This window comes from Pithys albifrons, chromosome 1 (genome assembly GCF_047495875.1).
Source record: "Pithys albifrons albifrons isolate INPA30051 chromosome 1, PitAlb_v1, whole genome shotgun sequence".
Lineage (NCBI taxonomy): Eukaryota > Metazoa > Chordata > Aves > Passeriformes > Thamnophilidae > Pithys > Pithys albifrons.
In genome coordinates, this window is record NC_092458.1 from 126,360,721 (window position 1) to 126,378,209 (window position 17,489).

At 52.1% G+C, this 17,489-nt stretch overlaps 1 protein-coding gene across 2 annotated transcripts; it reads right to left on the reverse strand.

The window, feature by feature from the left end:
• Positions 1 to 1,143: 1,143 nt before the first annotated feature.
• Positions 1,144 to 16,151, reverse strand: IFNAR2 (interferon alpha and beta receptor subunit 2). 2 transcript variants are annotated; one of them, XM_071567635.1, is made up of 10 exons: positions 15,969 to 16,151; positions 12,953 to 13,094; positions 11,591 to 11,686; positions 8,544 to 8,585; positions 8,114 to 8,243; positions 7,131 to 7,300; positions 6,276 to 6,448; positions 5,905 to 6,067; positions 5,237 to 5,355; positions 1,144 to 3,608 (listed from the first exon to the last, which is right to left on the reverse strand). In XM_071567635.1, exons 5-10 carry the CDS (start codon positions 8,206 to 8,208, stop codon positions 2,970 to 2,972), a joined length of 1,359 nt encoding a protein of 452 aa, XP_071423736.1. In that variant the 5' UTR covers positions 8,209 to 8,243; positions 8,544 to 8,585; positions 11,591 to 11,686; positions 12,953 to 13,094; positions 15,969 to 16,151; the 3' UTR covers positions 1,144 to 2,969. The 2 variants fall into 2 exon arrangements, with proteins under 2 accessions (XP_071423736.1, XP_071423729.1); XM_071567628.1 differs by lacking the exon at positions 11,591 to 11,686 and adding an exon at positions 11,716 to 11,811.
• Between the last annotated feature and the right edge of the window lie 1,338 nt (positions 16,152 to 17,489).

Consider the following 17,489-nt stretch of genomic DNA (forward strand, 5'->3'; position numbering starts at 1 on the left):
AGTACACCCGAGGATCGTCCTCGGGCACCGGGGCTGCTCCCTCGGGCACCGGGGCTGTTCTCTCAGGCACTGGGGGCTGTTCCCTCGGACACCGGCGGCTCGTCCTCAGGCACCGGGGCTGCTCCCTCGGGCACCGGGAGTCCCCCTCACACACCGGGGCTGCTCCCTCGGACACCGGGAGTCCCCCTCACACACCGGGGCTGCTCCCTCGGACACCGGGGGCTCGTCCGCGAACACCGGGGCTGTTCTCTCAGGCACTGGGGCTGTTCCCTCGGGCACCGGGGATTCGTCCTCAGGCACCGGGGGCTCGTCTTCGGGCACTGGGGCTGCTCCCTCACACACCGGGAGTCCCCCTCAGGCGCCGGGACTGCTCCCTCAGACACCGGGGCTGCCCCCTCGGACACCGGGGCTGTCTCCCCTCACACACCGGGACAGTTTCCCCTCACACACACACATGGGGTTGTCTCCCCTCACACAGATGGGTCTGTTCCCCTCACACACACACATGGGGTTGTCTCCCCTCACACAGATGGGTCTGTTCCCCTCACACACACACATGGGGTTGTCTCCCCTCACACAGATGGGTCTGTTCCCCTCACACACACACACATATGGAGTTGTCTCCCCTCACACAGATGGGTCTGTTCCCCTCACACAGATGGGGCTGTTCCCCTCACACACACACGGGTCTGTTCCCCTCACACACACACATGGAGTTGTCTCCCCTCACACACACACACGGGGTTGTCTCCCCTCACACAGATGGGGCTGTTCCCCTCACACAGATGGGGCTGTTCCCCTCACACACACACATGGGTTTGTCTCCCCTCACACAGATGGGTCTGTTCCCCTCACACACAGTTGTTCCCTGGCTCCGGAGCCCTCTGGGTCCCCTCAGCCTTCCCACAGCCTCTCCCCCTCGCCCGGTTCCTGCCCCGTTCCCTCCCTGGTGTGGGTGACACCAGGCTGGGCACAGAAACAGGAGCAAGGCCTTAAAAACTTAATTGAGATAATGTTAGTGCCTCACTCTGCAAAGTGCTGTGCGGACCTTTGATAACTTGTTCTGCCTTTCTGACTAAATAGATAATGTTAGGAATGTACCCCAAGCACCCCCATAATCATAAAGTGCACATTCACAGAAAATAGAGAGGACACGAGTCAAAAATTTAACAAGCATCAGCACCTGAGTCAAGTTCAAAGCAAAGAAGAGTGAAAGACCCCAAAAAGTGAGGCTGGAATGACCCCCTGACAACCTTGCCAAGCAAAGGCTCTAGGAGACTCCACCTAAACTCTATTATGAATATGATCATTAGATGTCAAAACTATATGAATATGTATGTTATGCTGTTGTACTTCATATGTTGGCTGTATAAATTACTCTGCTTTTCACTGAAGCTTGGGCTGTTGTCCAGTGAGAACTGGCCAGCCCCCACCACTATAAAATAAATACCTTTACTGCTTAAGGATAAACTGCCTCAGCAGTAATTTCAGTTCCATGCCTTTTGGGCAGCAGCAGCCCAGCCCTGCGGGCAGGAGAGGGCAGGGCAGCACAAGGAGATGAAAAAGGAACACACAAACTCAGTGTCAGACCTGATGTGGAGTGAAATTCCCACTGCAAACACCGCCTGGGCAAAGCTTTACCTTCTGCTTTCAGGGCCTGGCTCCCACCAAAGATGCCAACGCTGCTACTCAGAGAACCATGGAATGGTTTGGGTCGGGAGGGATCTTAAAGATCATTTCATTCCACCAGCCCAGGCTGCTTCAAGCCCTGTCCAGCCTGGCCTGGGACACTCCCAGGGATGGGGCAGCCACAGCTGCTCTGCCCACCCTGTGCCAGGGCATCAACAGCCTCAGCCAAGGATTCCTTCTGTGTATCACCAAAACTTCCCCTCTTTCAGTTTTGACACATCCCTCCTTGTCCTGTCACTGCAGTGCCTGATGAAAAGAATTTCTTACCCGAACATCCCTCCACCAAAACCAGCAGGAAATTAAGGCAAGGGAGGAGCAGTTTTGTTATTCAGAGTAAAACAGATTCTTCCTCAAGCTATTACTGAAAATATCATTGGGGTTTAATCCATCTGACAACTGTGGCAGCCAGAAACTGTCTGGGGAAAAAAAGCAGGACCTAAGAGATCAACACAAGGTGAAAAAAGTGAGGTTTTTCAGCTGTGCAATACCTAAAACCCTTCAAACAAAGAGTAAGTTCTTAGCAGGCTAACTCATGTTTCCTAAGCCATGTAGGAGCTGCAGGAAAAATTAAGGGCAGGGATGTGAAAAAAAATCCTATTTATGATGCCCACACGTTAAGTAGAACTGTGCAGCACAGGAATTTGTAAATGTAATAAAAATACTTTAATGGTATTCAATAATTGCATAAAGTTATATAAAAAGGAGTATTTAATGCCTTGATTTGCTCTTTTGTAAGCTGAGTATTCTCTGCCCCTGTTATTTCATCAGCTTTCTACACATATACAGCAATTCATCCAGCAAAACAGGTTTCAGAGAAATCCAGGGGCAGGGCTAAAGAACAGAAAACTGCAACAGTGGTCTGGTTGAGACCAGCCTCCCACCAGCCCAGGCTGCTCCAAGCCCTGTCCAGCCTGGCCTGGGACACTCCCAGGGCTGGGGCAGCCACAGCTGCTCTGCCCACCCTGTGCCAGGGCCTGCCCACCCTCCCAGCCAGCAATTCCTTCCCAATATCCCACCTATCCCTGCCCTCTGGCAGTTTGAAGCCATTCCCCTTGTCCTGTCCCTCCATTCCTTGTCCCCAGTCCCTCTCCAGCTCTCCTGGAGCCCCTTTGGGCACTGGAAGAAGCTCTGAGGTTTCCCTGGATCCTTCCCTTGCCCCAGCTCTGACTGTGGGGCAGGTCCACACTCACAGAATGTTAATGAAAGCACATCTGTATGTTTAGTCCAGAAATAAAAGTCAGTAACTGGCTCATATGCTACAAACAGTGGCTCTCCCTCCCTCATCTCCTCATGTACCCCGAGAGCTGCTCCGTGTCTGACTCGGCCGAGTCGCTCTCCTCAGATTCCGAGCTCTGCCACTCCTGGAAGGCACCACCACACAGTGCCTTCTGCACAGTGCCCACCTCATGCTGTGCTTCCAAGCCATGGGCACACTCCCAGTGCCCTTCCTCTTCCTGGGAGGGCAGAGCAGCTGCAGGGCTGTCCCTGCTGCCCTCCAGGGTGCCCAGCAGCACCGTCTGCAGGTTAATGGTGAAGCAGGCACTGCTGTGCCTGGCAGGGTAGGCACAGCTCCCCTCAGAGGGAGGGCCCAGCAGGTCCCCACCGGTGTCTGTGTCTCCTCCAAGGGCTGGCAGCTCCTCCATGCCCGGTGTGCCCAGGCTGTCCCCAGCCTGGCCACCACTGTCCTTGCCAGGGCTGTCCACAGAGTACTGTGCAGGGGGCTCAGGGCTGGGCACGGCTCTGCCCAGTGTCACCCTCCTCGTGTAGTCCTGATCCCACAGGGCACTGCCCTCGCTGTCACTGTCACTGTCGCTGCCACCGCACGCCGGGGCGTTCACCTCTCTGTGCACCACCACCACAGAGTCTGTCTCCTCTGATTCCAGTATCCAGGATGAGTACACCAACCTCCTGATGAGCTCCTAAAGGAGTAAAGGGGAATTAAAAACGTCAGCCAAATTTGCACAGGTGCACAGGAAAACCTGAACAAATACCCCCAGTCGAGGCTGACAAACACACAGTTCCTTCTGTGCCATGTTTTGGGGTTTCTCTGCAGAGTTCAGGCCATTTAGGACTGTTCCCTCTTCTTCATTGCTGAAAATCACAGAATTCCAGAATGGTTTGGGTTGGGAGAGACCCCAAAGCCCACCCAGTGCCACCCCTGCCATGGGCAGGGACACCTCCTACCAGCCCAGACTGCTCCAAGCCCTGTCCAGCCTGGCCTGGGACACTCCCAGGGCTGGGGCAGCCACAGCTGCTCTGCCCACCCTGTGCCAGGGCCTGCCCACCCTCCCAGCCACCCTGGGACACTCCCAGGGCTGGGGCAGCCACAGCTGCTCTGCCCACCCTGTGCCAGGGCCTGCCCACCCTCCCAGCCACCAATTCCTGCCCAATATCCCATGCAAAGCTACTCTGTTTGAGTTTAAAGCCAAACCAGAACAGCCTTCACTACAAACCCAGGCACACAACAACAAAACAACACTGGGGCCAAGCAGTGTCAGGTACAAAATGATTTAATTCTAATTTCCGAGGGCTCTTTCTAAGACTGAAAGCTCATTTTTAAAACACATCTTAAACCTGAGGTGAGTCTTGCAACCCTCTCTTGCAGTTAACCTTTCATGGCTGATCAATCTGGATGTCCTTCAGAAATTACCATTTGAAGCAATTTTAATATCCCAAGTCCCATTTTTCCTCAACACTTTGGAGGATTATTGAATATCCAAAGCACTGAGGGAAAATATTGTCAATAAATAAAAAAATAAACCTTAGACACTGCTTGGCAAAGTTATGTTCAGCAGTTTTAGGGATCTGAAGGTAATGACACAGCAAAGGATAGAAACACAGAGTAAAGTCCTAGAAAAAGGTGATACCAATCTGCTCTGGGGGTGTTTGCAGCAAATGGGAAATACTTATGCTGGAAAAAATCATAGATTTGAATATAAAAGAAATTGGAGGCTATAAAAAATAAAACAAGGAGGCAAAGATGGATAGAAACTTTTTTGCTGGAAATTTAGTGGCAGTTCAGTCTCTTCTATGAAAATATGGAATTAGCTGGCTCAGCTTCCTCAAGTGCTAAAACAATCACAGAAAAAGTCAGAGATTATTTTATTCAAAATAGTGGAAAGATTCTTTTATTCAAAACAGTGGAACAATTTCTCCTCCAGTCTTTCCTCCCAGGGCAGGATCTCCAGCCCCCTGCTCACCCCCAGGGCCCTGCTCTGGGCCCTCTCCAGTCTGTCCACATCTTTGTTGTGCTGTGGGACCAGAACTGGGCAGAATATTCCTGACAAGCACTGAGTAGGATGATCCTCTCTCTCTGTTAGTAACTTGCCACAGAAGGAGCAAGAAATGGTTTTGAGAAAGACTGAATATTTGTTCTTAAGACCAGACAAGACTTAGCAGCCTGCAGATTTTCTTGGACAGGGGTAAACTGCAAATGAAACATTCTGTGTTCTCACAAGACTTGCACCTCATGCACAGGATTAGAAACTCCAGGTGGTAAAGCTCCTGCCCCCAACCAGAAAGGTTAAATAAGAGAATTATTACATACCAAGGCATGTGGAAGTGATTTGTTCTGAAGGAAATATCCCCCTGCATGCATACACTTCAGGGCAGCAGCTATGATGAGGGAGACACACACAGCACCTGCCACTGGAGCCACGTGAAAACCTGGAGATTAAACCAGCCACACAACCAGGAATGAATGAATGAAGTGCCCCATGACCACATCTCACAGTCCACATTCACAACAGCTACTGAGAATCACTCCAGAATTCTGGTTAGAAGGGAGCTCTCAAATCTAAAGTCAAAACAAGACCAAATCTCAAATTAAGATTCAGGAATTAAAAAAGAAATTAGTCCACCTCTGCTAATTATTTGTGCAGTGAGTGGAGATTTGTGTGGCTCACGGGACCACCAAGAGATCTGTTGCCTCAAAGTGGAGGAGATTTTTATATTTCACTCATAAATCCTCACAATGTTTATCTCTTGGGAAGCACCTTCTCTGTGACAGTGAGGCCCCAATCCCTGCAGGGGGTGAGCAGGGACAGGCCCCAGGGCATGGCTGGAGCTCTTGGGGGTTGTTGGGTGTCCTGGGCAGGGCCGGGGCTGGCACTGGCTGGTCCCCGGGGGTCCCTCCAAGCCAGGACATTCCATGATTCCCTATCCCTCGTTATTTTCCAGGATTGTCCCTCTCCCAGCTCACTCCCCCCCAGTTACCTGGCCGAGGTTCTGTGCCCACAGGGACACACTTCCAGGCCGAGGGGATGGAAAGTTTGTTCTGGCGTGAAGAGACCTCAACAGACACACAGTAATTCCTGTTTGGATACAGATCTTCAATCACAGTACTAAAAACCTGGGCAGTGATTTTCTCTGCTGGCCTCTGCCAAAGAAAGACAATGTTTTAAAGTCAGTAATTGGCCTAAAACGAGACCCTTGGTCACTCTTGCAGATTGTAGTAAAAGATTATGTTGGCCACTGTATTTCTTTTCTATATTTCTATGTTTGTTTTTGCTTCTGGGGACCTGCTCACCATTTTATGCTTTCTGTGTTTCTCCCCTAAAGCACAAATAAACCCCAGAGGTCTTTACCTTATGCTCTTCCTCCTGTGATTTCAGTGTGATTTCATACTGAAGGTGGTCATATATATCAAGTAAAGAGAGCAGCTTTCCCTTTTCTCTGAAGTGAGAGGTTGGCACCTTTATGGTGACGTTTATGCATTTCAGACAGGGGGTGATATTAACTTCTGGTGGTCCCAGGAATGCTATTGAGAAACAAGAGAAAAAATGATGGAAAAACTAAACACTATAAATTCAGTATGAACTGTATTTAGGAGATGGATATGGGGATGACTAAGCAGATTCCAGAGTAAGTCACTGCTGGAATTCCACAAGGCCTTGGAGCATTTAAGTCCCACAGTCAAATTATCATTTCCCACCTGACTAGATTTTAAAACCAGAAAGGAGTGGAGAGGAGGGAAGAAGCTGAAAAGGGATGAAGTTTTGCTTCAGCTTCACAGAGATGTGAGCTTTGTATCCCCCTGAGGTTAATGCTAGAATAGAATCCCAGAAGGTTTGGGTTGGGAGGGACCTCAAAGCCCACCCAGTGATGTATCTTTTGTTCTTCAGGGATTTTTACTTTGTGTTTGTCTCTACTTGACACTATTTCCTTGAACTTTATATATGCATATTTTACCTCAAACCCAGATTTTTAATTTCAAACCCATTTACTGGAACTATCAGCACTAATTTTAAAGAGCTTAAGTCTTGTAACTGACTTATGAGACATTGCATACAAATGTCTGCACAGAATCCCTGTGGCCAGAGAAGTGCCTTAAGAATTGCCTTTTCCTTAGTGAAGGAGTCTCACTGCAAAGCCAGAATATAATTTGTACATCAGCTCTTAACAAAACCCACTAAAATGAGAGATGCAGACAGAGAACTTACTGTGACTTAATGGGATAAAACGCAGCACACCAGAGTTGAACACTTGAGTTCCTGTGATGCTCTGAACAAACACATAATACTCCACAGACCAGTGCTGGAAATCCTGTGTCAGCTCACAGGAGAGCTGGGCAGTGCCCACACACTGCCTGGCAGTTACCCAGTTCGGGATCCTGCAAAACCAGCAAAATTATCTGAATTCCCTGATATAAGAAAGCACAGGAGTGTGAGGGAAGCATTTCCCAGTGAAAAACCAAGAAAACCTCAGCCAGGGTATTTTCAGAGAATCCCGGGATTCCTGAGGCTGGCACAGCCCTCCCAGCCCCTGCAGCCCAGCCTGTGCCCCATGCCCACCTTGGCAAAGCCCTCCCAGCCCCTGCAGCCCACCCTGTGCCCCATGCCCACCTTGGCAAAGCCCTCCCAGCCCCTGCAGCCCACCCTGTGCCCCATGCCCACCTTGGCAAAGCCCTGCCAGCCCTGGAGCCCACCCTGTGCCCCATGCCCACCTTGGCAAAGCCCTGCCAGCCCTGGAGCCCACCCTGTGCCCGATGCCCACCTTGGCACAGCCCTGCCAGCTCTGGAGCCCACCCTGTGCCCGATGCCCACCTTGGCAAAGCCCTGACAGCCCTGGAGCCCACCCTGTGCCCGATGCCCACCTTGGCACAGCCCTGACAGCCCCTGCAGCCCACCCTGTGCCCCATGCCCACCTTGGCACAGCCCTGCCAGCCCCTGCAGCCCACCCTGTACCCAATGCCCACCTTGGCACAGCCCTGCCAGCCCTGGAGCCCACCCTGTGCCCCATGCCCACCTTGGCACAGCCCTGCCAGCCCCTGGAGCCCACTCTGTGCCCAATGCCCACCCTTGTCCCCCAGCCCAGAGCACTGAGTGCCACGGCCAGTCCTGCCTTGGGCACCTCCAGGGCTGGGCACTCCAACCCTCCTTCCTACTGGATGAATAAAGATGAAATGCCTCCTTTCCCCCCTTGCCTGTGGTGCTTGTACAGCACAGTGTAGGATGCTGGCCCAGCTGGGTCACTCCCAGCCTGCCACGACAGGATGTGCCGGAAATTGTTCGATTTCATCTGTAGGTTGTAAGGAGGCCCTGCCAGAACTCCTTCTAGAAGGCAAAAAATAACACAAATCAACAACCAACCAACCCACCACTGATGGCAAACAATGTGAGGCTGCACCAATGCTAGTGAATACACCCAGTTAGAGCAGCTGAGTATCTGCCCCAAATGAAGCAACCAGAGGGCAGCACAACAGACACAGCAATGCAAAGGGAGGTGCTCCTGGGTTGCATTTCTGTTCAGCTCCTCCTTCCAAAAGCACACAGTTTTAAACTGAAGCTTGGTGAGGGAGTGCAAGCTATGAGATGTGTTAGGAAAAGCATTTGGAAGATGGCAATATCTCTTACCAGGGAAGCTGCAAACAGCTGTAGCCAGGATGCTGATGCACACTGCAAATTGAAACTGTGTGTTAATGCCCTGGGGGGCAGCAACAGCAGCTCAGCTCAGCCCCTGCCAGCAGGAACCCCCAACAGACTGCCAGGTATTCCCTCAGGGGAACTGGGACTTCCTTTCACCTCCTCCTGCTGCTTTCCTCCATAGCTCCCACCTGCAGAACCCGGGAGAACTGGCCCCTGGCACTAATCCAGGCTCCAAGGGGGGTTCTTGGCTCACTGCACTGTGCCAGGCTCCTGCTGATCCCTCCAGACTGGGCTCAAAACTCAGTGTGAACCACCACACCCGAGATGTTCTGACCAAACACTGTCCTAGAGGGCTCTGACTGGATTCCAGGCACCTCTCCCTGTGTGTTAAACACCATTTCAAGTCATGACAAGGGTCTTAGAACTGAGCAGGGAAAAGATTCTGTTATTGCTGGAATCATCTTCACAGATCATGGAATGGTTTGGGTTGGAAGGACCTCAAAGCCCACCCAGTGCCACCCCTGCCATGGGCAGGGACACCTCCCACCAGCCCAGGCTGCTCCAAGCCCTGTCCAACCTGGCCTGGGACACTCCCAGGGATTCAGGGGCAGCCACAGCTGCTCTGGGCAATCCTGACATTCCAGAGGTTCCTACTCCCTCCTGTGTAACCTCCCTGAGAGCCTGTTCATCCCTCCAGGGTCTCACTGTATCCAGGATTCTCCTCCTTGACCAACACAGTCTTGGATCATTCCTATCTTTTCAATATGGTGCTTCAAAACACTCTGGAAATTATTGTTCTGACCCTTCTAAACTTTCCTCAAGCTCCTCCAGCCTCCCTTCTGCTTTCTTGCTGCAATACTTAGAGACTTCCTGCCTCATTTTAAGGCATTTTGTGGTCATTCCTGACTCAAGAGAGGCCAAATCCCACACTCAGCTCACAGAGAAGTCACTGCTTTAATTTGAAACACGTTTTTTCTCATGCTTTGAGTGAACTCCATGGAAAAATTCTGTCAAGTTACTTCATTATCTTCCCCAGAACTCTCTTTTGCCTTGACCTGACATGACAACAAGATGTGCCACAGTAAGAATGGCTGTGAAAAGAGAAAAGAACTCTGGGACATAAATTAAAACATAAAACAATTTATGGAGATCCACAAATAATGGTTAGGGCAGGAATATCACAGAATGGTTGAGGCTGGAAGGATCCCTGGATTCAACTCCTGACTGTGTGAGACAGAACCAGAACACACATTCCTGGTAGAGGGGACTGGGAATAGTTGTGTGGCAGTGGGAGAATTTCCTCATGGATAAATACAGTTATTTTACCATCTTTGTCTACTTCTGCAGAGAGAACTGGAAGAGGAAAGGAAAACTTTCCTCCCTGATTAATTAAAGAGGTGTCTGCACAGAACCCTCGTGGCCACAGAAGTGCCTTCAGAACTGCCTTTTCTTTAGTGAAGGGCACACACAGAACACACACAGACCCCCTGGGCCCCTGAGTTTGCAGAAATCACTGGCAGGCACACTCAGGCAGGTGCCTCTCATGAGTGGGGCTCTCTGGCCACGTGTCTCACACTGTCTGAGCTTCTGAAAGGAGCTGCAAAGAGATCAAGCAGCAAACCTGACCTGCACAGGCAGGAAATTTGTATTCCCACAGGACAGGAAACTCGTCTCTGAAGTTTCATGTTGCCATTCAAACCACAGACATCCTCTTTCTTGTGCTTGCACTTGCTTTTCTACTTTAGCACTGAATAATAAACATCCTCTTAGAGAACTGCAGTTAGAAGGAGAACAATTGATTTCTTGCCAGGTAGGAACAGATCACCTACTTGGAATAAAACATCCAGTGGGGATGAGTAACAAAGCCATATTCCAATTGTTATTAAATTCTTTAGCTGACCACAAGGTCAGGTTTGTAATTAACTGTACCAGCTGCCTTGCTGCTGTATTTCCTGTTGACATCAATGTTTCTCTAGTCTTTCCATATTTAATTTTTCAATGCCTCTTCCCCAACAAAGTCGAATTCCATTCGTGGGGAGTTCAAACAGCCTCTGAACTTTGTTTCAACAAACATGTTTAGCAAAGAAAGGTGAACACTTGAAAAACTGTTTATGTCACACTGTTACACAAGAGACACAGACAAGAAAAAAATCTCTTAGATCAAGTAAGTGGGAAAATCAAGATGGCAAATAAAGATGGTTTGTAAACTGAATAGGGAATCTTCTTTACCATTGTGGCCTACTTGGAGTTTCCAGTGATCCCTGGGAGTGTCCCAGGCCAGGCTGGACAGGGCTTGGAGCAGCCTGGGCTGGTGGGAGGTGTCCCTGCCATGGCAGGGGTGGCACTGGGTGGGTTTGGGGTCCCTCCCACTCAAACCATTCCATGGTTCTGCCTCTCTGAATGGCCAGTGAACTCCTAGTTGGATGTGTTGGGTTTCATTCCTGATTTAATTTTTTCAGCACTCCTTAGTTTCTGGATTAGCAGGTGAAACAAACAGTTTGGCTGAGCTGGAGTTGTGAGAAGGTGGTTTCTCTTTAATTGTGTAAAAAGGATAAGGTCACTGTCACAGAACCCCAGGCTGGTTTGGGTTGGAAGGACCCCAAAGCCCCCCCAGTGCCACCCCTGCCAGGGCAGGGACACCTCCCACCAGCCCAGGATGCTCCAAGGCCTGTCCAACCTGGCCTGGGACACTCCCAGGGATGGGGCAGCCACAGCTGCTCTGCCCACCCTGTGCCAGGGCCTGCCCACCCTCCCAGCCAGCAATTCCTTCCCAATATCCCACCTATCCCTGCCCTCTGGCAGTTTGAAGCCATTCCCTTGTCCTGTCCCTCCATCCCTTGTCCCCAGTCCCTCTCCAGCTCTCCTGGAGCCCCTTTGGGCACTGGGAGGGGCTCTCAGGTCTCCCTGGATCCCTCCCTGCTCCAGGTGAACAATCCCAATCCCAATCCCCTCACCCTTTCCCACAGCAGAGGGGCTCCAGCCCTGTGGTTTATGTATAGAATGGAGTTTGGAGATCTAAGACCCAAGATCCTCACCCTGTGAATTGTTCCAGGGAGAGCTCTATGAGCACATGATGGTCCCTTGGTAGCTGAGGAGGATCATTAGTGAAAACTGCACTGCAATGGGAAATCCTGTGGAACAGAAAGGTCCAGGTACTCACCAAGCTGGGAGAAAGGCATTGGCACACCCATCAGGGCTCCCTGCAGATTACCAAGGAAATCCCCCTGCTTGGCAAACAAACATGTTCCTTCTGTACCTACAAACACAGGAAAAACAACCACCCTCAGAAACCCACCCCAGTAAATTATCCTAATAAAGCAGCTCAGTAAATTATCTCAGTAAAGCACGTGCAGCTGAACCAAGGTCTGTCTGCAGAGTTATTTTAAGCTCTCCAATGTTTAGGGAGGTCAGTGGTTCTGAAAGAGCTCCTGCTTTGGGGAGAAAAATGATCCTTACAATGTTATAGCAATTTTAGCCCATTTTATGACAATTGCACTTCCCTTTTTTCACGTGGAAAAGGCTCTTACCACTTCAAATAAAGACAGAAAGCACAGTCTGATTATTTATCCTAATTCTGCATTAAGATAACACCTGAAAGTTCCAGGCCACTCACTCCAACTTCTTAAATACAATAAAAACAAACATTGCTTGGCTCTCTTTGAAATATTACACGAACTCATCACTTGCAAAAGATGTTTCCAGAAAGAGGGGAGAGCAGGAACAAAAAATTATTAATTATAAGGGAGTTACAGAATTTATATAATATTTTTAAATGCATAAGATCTGTTAAAATATTCCCTCTCTTCAGTGTTATTATTCTACTCTATTTAATATCCTCATGGTATTTTCACATCATCTGGTTTTGAATTAGCTGGAAAAGGGTATAACTATTTCTAAAGAATCTTCTCAGGTTTAATAAAAATAAATTCCTTTTCCATTTAGATTTACTTGAAAACACAACTGAAATTATTTTCTATGCAAAACAAACAGCTTAAAACTGAAAATCATGACAAGCACATCCTCATATAGTCACATGGTATATAACCCATCTGTTAAAACTGGATTAATTAAAAAACTCTTATCAGAGCAGTCAATGCTCCCCTGCTCAAAGCTGTGGCAGGAGTGGAGGAAGTCACTGGATAAACGTTGGGAACTTGCACCTGTGCACCTGATAATTCCCCAGACAAGGAGAACACTGTTTTCCTTTCAGTTTGGTTAATCCACTCAAGCATGAGAAGCATTTGGAACAACAGCTGCACCTGCAGGGTGGGAATTTCCAGGTTGTTCACAGTATTCCCGTGAGGAGAAAGCCTCAAGGACCCTGAATTCACTCAGCAAGTTCCTGCCTTTGTGAGTTAATCCCTGCAGTCACTCCAGGGGCAGAGGGATTTCCATACCTTGGCTCCTCACTGGCCATGCTGGCAGCAACAACAACGATCCCTCTCCTGGAATCTCAAGTGGCTCCTGATGCCTCTGGGTGCTGAACAACAGAAGTGTCTCACATGATGCAGATTCAAAGCCGAGCTGTGTGTTCAGCACCTTAAAAAGCAGGAGAAAATGTGCTAAAATGTGGTTATGTCGGGGCTGCAGAGCTGTCTCAAGCTGGATCTGTCAATGCCAGGGAAACCGCAGGGAAAATTCCAGAGGAAAGCCATTTCTGTCAGAACTCAGCTGAGTTCTTGTGGCTCCTCCTCTCCAGAGCTCCAGCTATGCCTGCAGAGGAGCCAGGGAAGCACCAGGGAGTGCAGCCCAGACTGCCCCAGCTTGTGCCCACAGGAATTCCACTGGGAGCTGCCCGGAGTCCTCAGCACTTCCAAAGGTGTCTCATTTCCACAGCAGCCACAGCTGGAGTTCATGGAATTCCAGATGGTTTGGGTTGGGAGGGACCCCAAAGCCCACCCAGTGCCACCCCTGCCATGGCAGGGACACCTCCCACCAGCCCAGGCTGCTCCAAGCCCTGTCCAACCTGGACTGGGACACTCCCAGGGATGGGGCAGCCACAGCTGCTCTGCCCACCCTGTGCCAGGGCCTGCCCACCCTCCCAGCCAGCAATTCCTTCCCAATATCCCACCTATCCCTGCCCTCCTTCAGTTTGAAGCCATTCCCTTGTCCTGTCCCTCCATTCCCTTGTCCTGTCCCTCCATCCCCTTGTCCTGTCCCTCCATCCCCTTGTCCTGTCCCTCCATCCCCTTGTCCTGTCCCTCCATCCCCTTGTCCTGTCCCTCCATCCCCTTGTCCCCAGTCCCTCTCCAGCTCTCCTGGAGCCCCTTTGGGCACTGGAAGGGGCTCTCAGGCCCCCCCAGTGTCTTCCCTTCCCCAGGTGACCCCCCAGCTCTCCCAGCCTGTCCCAGCCCAGAGGGGCTCAGCCCTGGAATAAACTCAGTGGCTCTCAGGTTCAGGTTGGGTTATATTTGCTTCCAATCAGAAACACACAAAAAAAGCAGTTTTGAAAGTCACTGCCTCATATTTCTGAAAATCTCCACCTGAGTTAAACTGAAAACACACTGAAAACACACCCTGCTTTTTGAACAAGCAGATGGGGCATTTATTTACAGAAATCTACTCATGGGAGCACTGAGAGGGACAGTGCCCTGGGCTGGTGATCACAGTGGGGCTGGATCAAGGGTTGGACTTGATGATCTGGGAGGGCTTTTCCAACCCAATCCATTCTATGATTCTGTGGATGTGGCACTGAGTGAGAATCCACCATATCTTGATCCAACCCCACTGTGATCACTAGCCCAGGGCACTCTGTGCCCTGGGCTGGTGATCACAGTGGGGTTGGATCAAGGGTTGGACTTGATGATCTCAGATGTCTCTTCCAACCCAACTGATTCTCTGATTCATGGTCATTGCTCCTTGTCCTGTCAGAGGCACCACTGAACACTCTGGGACCATCCTCTGACACTTCTTGGAGATGAACTTAATCACCTTTGCCCCTGAAACCACCCGAGCCAGGGAACCACACTGGGCTGGGGTGTTGGTCCCACTCTCTATTGCTGGTGAGTCACTTCTAAGGATATCAATTTTATTTAACATTAATAACACAAGTGCAGTGACCAGCAGCCTGCCCTCCATGGGCTGCCAGTGCTGGTGAGGGCATGGCCTCAGGCTGGGCCAGGGCAGGGGCAGGGGGCACAGCAGCAGGAATTGCTGCCTGGAAAGGGTGGGCAGGCACTGGCAGGGGCTGCCCAGGGAGGGTTGGAGTGCCCAGCCCTGGAGGTGCCCAAGGCAGGACTGGCTGTGGCACTGAGTGCTCTGGGCTGGGGGACAAGGTGGGCATCGGGCACAGAGTGGGCTCCAGGGGCTGGCAGGGCTTTGCCAAGGTGGGCATCGGGCACAGGGTGGGCTCCAGGGACTGGCAGGGCTGTGCCAAGGTGGGCATCAGGCACAGGGTGGGCTCCAGGGGCTGGGAGGGCTTTGCCAGGGAGGGCATCGGGCACAGGGTGGGCTGCAGGGGCTGTCAGGGCTGTGCCAAGGTGGGCATCGGGCACAGGGTGGGCTGCAGGGGCTGGCAGGGCTGTGCCAAGGTGGGCATCGGGCACAGGGTGGGCTGCAGGGGCTGGCAGGGCTGTGCCAGCCTCACTGACTCTGTGACTGCATTTCCTGCCATCGGGGGCATTAAGGGCAAGATCAAAGCGAAGCAGAAGGAGCACAGACCCCCCAGGCCGTGGCAGAGCCACATTCGGTGCCACCAGTTCATTTTGCCAATCATGAGTAACGTGCCCATGGAGGGACCAGCGTGGGACACACCAAGACATGGCAGGACAGACCGACAGTGCCCTCGGAGGCTCCGGCGTTACAGGGGGGACACCAAACCACAGCACAGCAAACGAAACGAAATCAAACCACCCCACACCAGAGCACAGCTACAACGGGAGCTGGCAGAGCGCAGCACTGCCTGGTTATCCTCACAAACACCAGGCCTGGCCGCAATACCCCAGAGCAAACCCAGCCCCCGGATCCAGGCCGGGCATCCCTGGGGGCATCCCTGGGGGACATCCCCGGGGGGGCATCGCTGGGGGGGCATCCCTGGGGGGACATCCCTGGGGGGACATCCCCGGGGGGGCATCCCTGCGGGGGGCATCCCTGCGGGGGCATCCCTGCGGGGGCATCCCCGGGGGGGCATCGCTGGGGGGGCATCCCTGGGGGACATCCCTGGGGGACATCCCTGGGGGGACATCCCTGCGGGGGCATCGCTGGGGGGCATCGCTGGGGGGCATCGCTGGGGGGCATCGCTAGGGGCCCCACACGGCGCCAGAGGCATTCCCAGGGATGCTGCAGCAGCCGGGCAGGCGGTCCAAGGCCTGCCCTGGCCCAGCCAGGCCCGAGGAGCGGCCCCGCTGCGGCGGCTCCCTCAGCACGGAGGCAGAGACAGGCGGGGGCCCCGCGGGCGCTGCTCTGCGGCCGTACCTCGCGGCGGGGACGCCCCGCGGGCGCCGCTCCGGCTCCTCATCGGCCGTCATCGCTCCCCGTCGGTGCTCATCGCTCCTTGTCGGTGCCCATCGACCCCATCTGTGCCCACCGCGCTCCCGATGGGGCCCCGACCGGGCCCGCGCCCAGCGACAAATGGCGGCGGGCACGGGGTGGGCGGGAGAGGCCACGCCCCCAACGCAGACCACGCCCCTAACGCAGACCACGCCCCGCCCACCACCCGCGTCTCTTCCCCAGCAGGCCACGCCCCCAACCAAGCAAACCACCCATACGAGCACAGACCACGCCCCATTCAGCCTGACCACGCCCCCAGCTCTCAGACCACGCCCCCGCCCAAGGAATCTATTCCCAGCAGGCCACGCCCCCAAAGGCGCAGACCACGCCCCATATCCCCTGGGCTGGTGATCACAGTGGGGTTGGATCAAGATGTGTTGGATTCTCACTCTGTGCCACATCCATGGAATCACAGAATCACAGAATGGATTGGGTTGGAAGAGACCTCCGAGATCATCAAGTCCAACCCTTGATCCAACCCTACTGTGATCACCAGCCCAGGGCACGGAGTGCCCTGGGCTCGTGATCACAGTGGGGTTGGATCAAGACACGGTGGATTCTCACTCAGTGCCACATCCATTGGATTGGAAAAGCCCTCTGAGATCATCAAGTCCAACCCTTGGTCCAACCCTACTGTGATCACCAGCCCAGGGCACGGAGTGCCCTGGGCTGGTGATCACAGTGGGGTTGGATCAAGACGTGGTGGATTCTCACTCAGTGCCACATCCATTGGATTGGAAAAGACCTCTGAGATCATCAAGTCCAACCCTTGGTCCAACTCTAGTCCCTTTACCAGATCATGGCACTCAGTGCCACGGCCAATCCCTGTTTCAAACCCTCCAGGGATGGGGAATCCACCCCCTCTCTGGGCAGCCCATTCCAATCCCTGAGCACTCTCTCTGCAAAGAATTTCTTTCTGCTCTCCAACTTCAATTTCCCCTGGCAGAGCTTGAGCCCATCGTGCCCCCTTGTCCTATTGCTGACAGATTTGGGTCCTGGCAGGTTTGTTGGGAAACCTGTTCTGAGCTCAGCTCTGTGGACTCCTCTGGACCTTCATTGGGTCCAAAACTTTGGACAGACTGACCCTTCCCTCTATTTTATTTTAAATTTTTGTACAGCCCTAGAATTTTTCTTGTTTTATGTTCAAGTTTTGCCAACTTGAATCAGAAAGAAACAAAAAACGTACAAAGTTTTCAGAGGTATTTTTTTAAGTCTTTCCCGATTAAAAAAATGGGAATGTGTCTATTTTGGCCTGAAGGGGATGCTGTTTCTCCAGGAAAAAAGTATTGGAAAAGCCACTGGAGGGGAGTAATGTGGGAGTCTGGTGGGAAGTGCTGTGTTAAAATTCAATATACAGCTATTTATGCTCCTTGAATGTGCTGACAACTTTTCATAAACGCTTTGGAGGGCTGAGACCTCCCTTAGCAGAACTGAAAAGGACTTTAT

Coding starts and splice junctions, on each gene's coding strand:
- IFNAR2 (XM_071567628.1), bottom strand. CDS start 11,746: ATGGGTGTGCCAATGCCTTTCTCCCAGCTTG. Junction 7,301..8,113: donor GTGCTGTACAAGCACCACAG/GCAAGGGGGGAA, acceptor CTGGTTTTGCAG/GATCCCGAACTGGGTAACTG. Junction 3,609..5,236: donor AATCACTTCCACATGCCTTG/GTATGTAATAAT, acceptor TTACTCCTTTAG/GAGCTCATCAGGAGGTTGGT.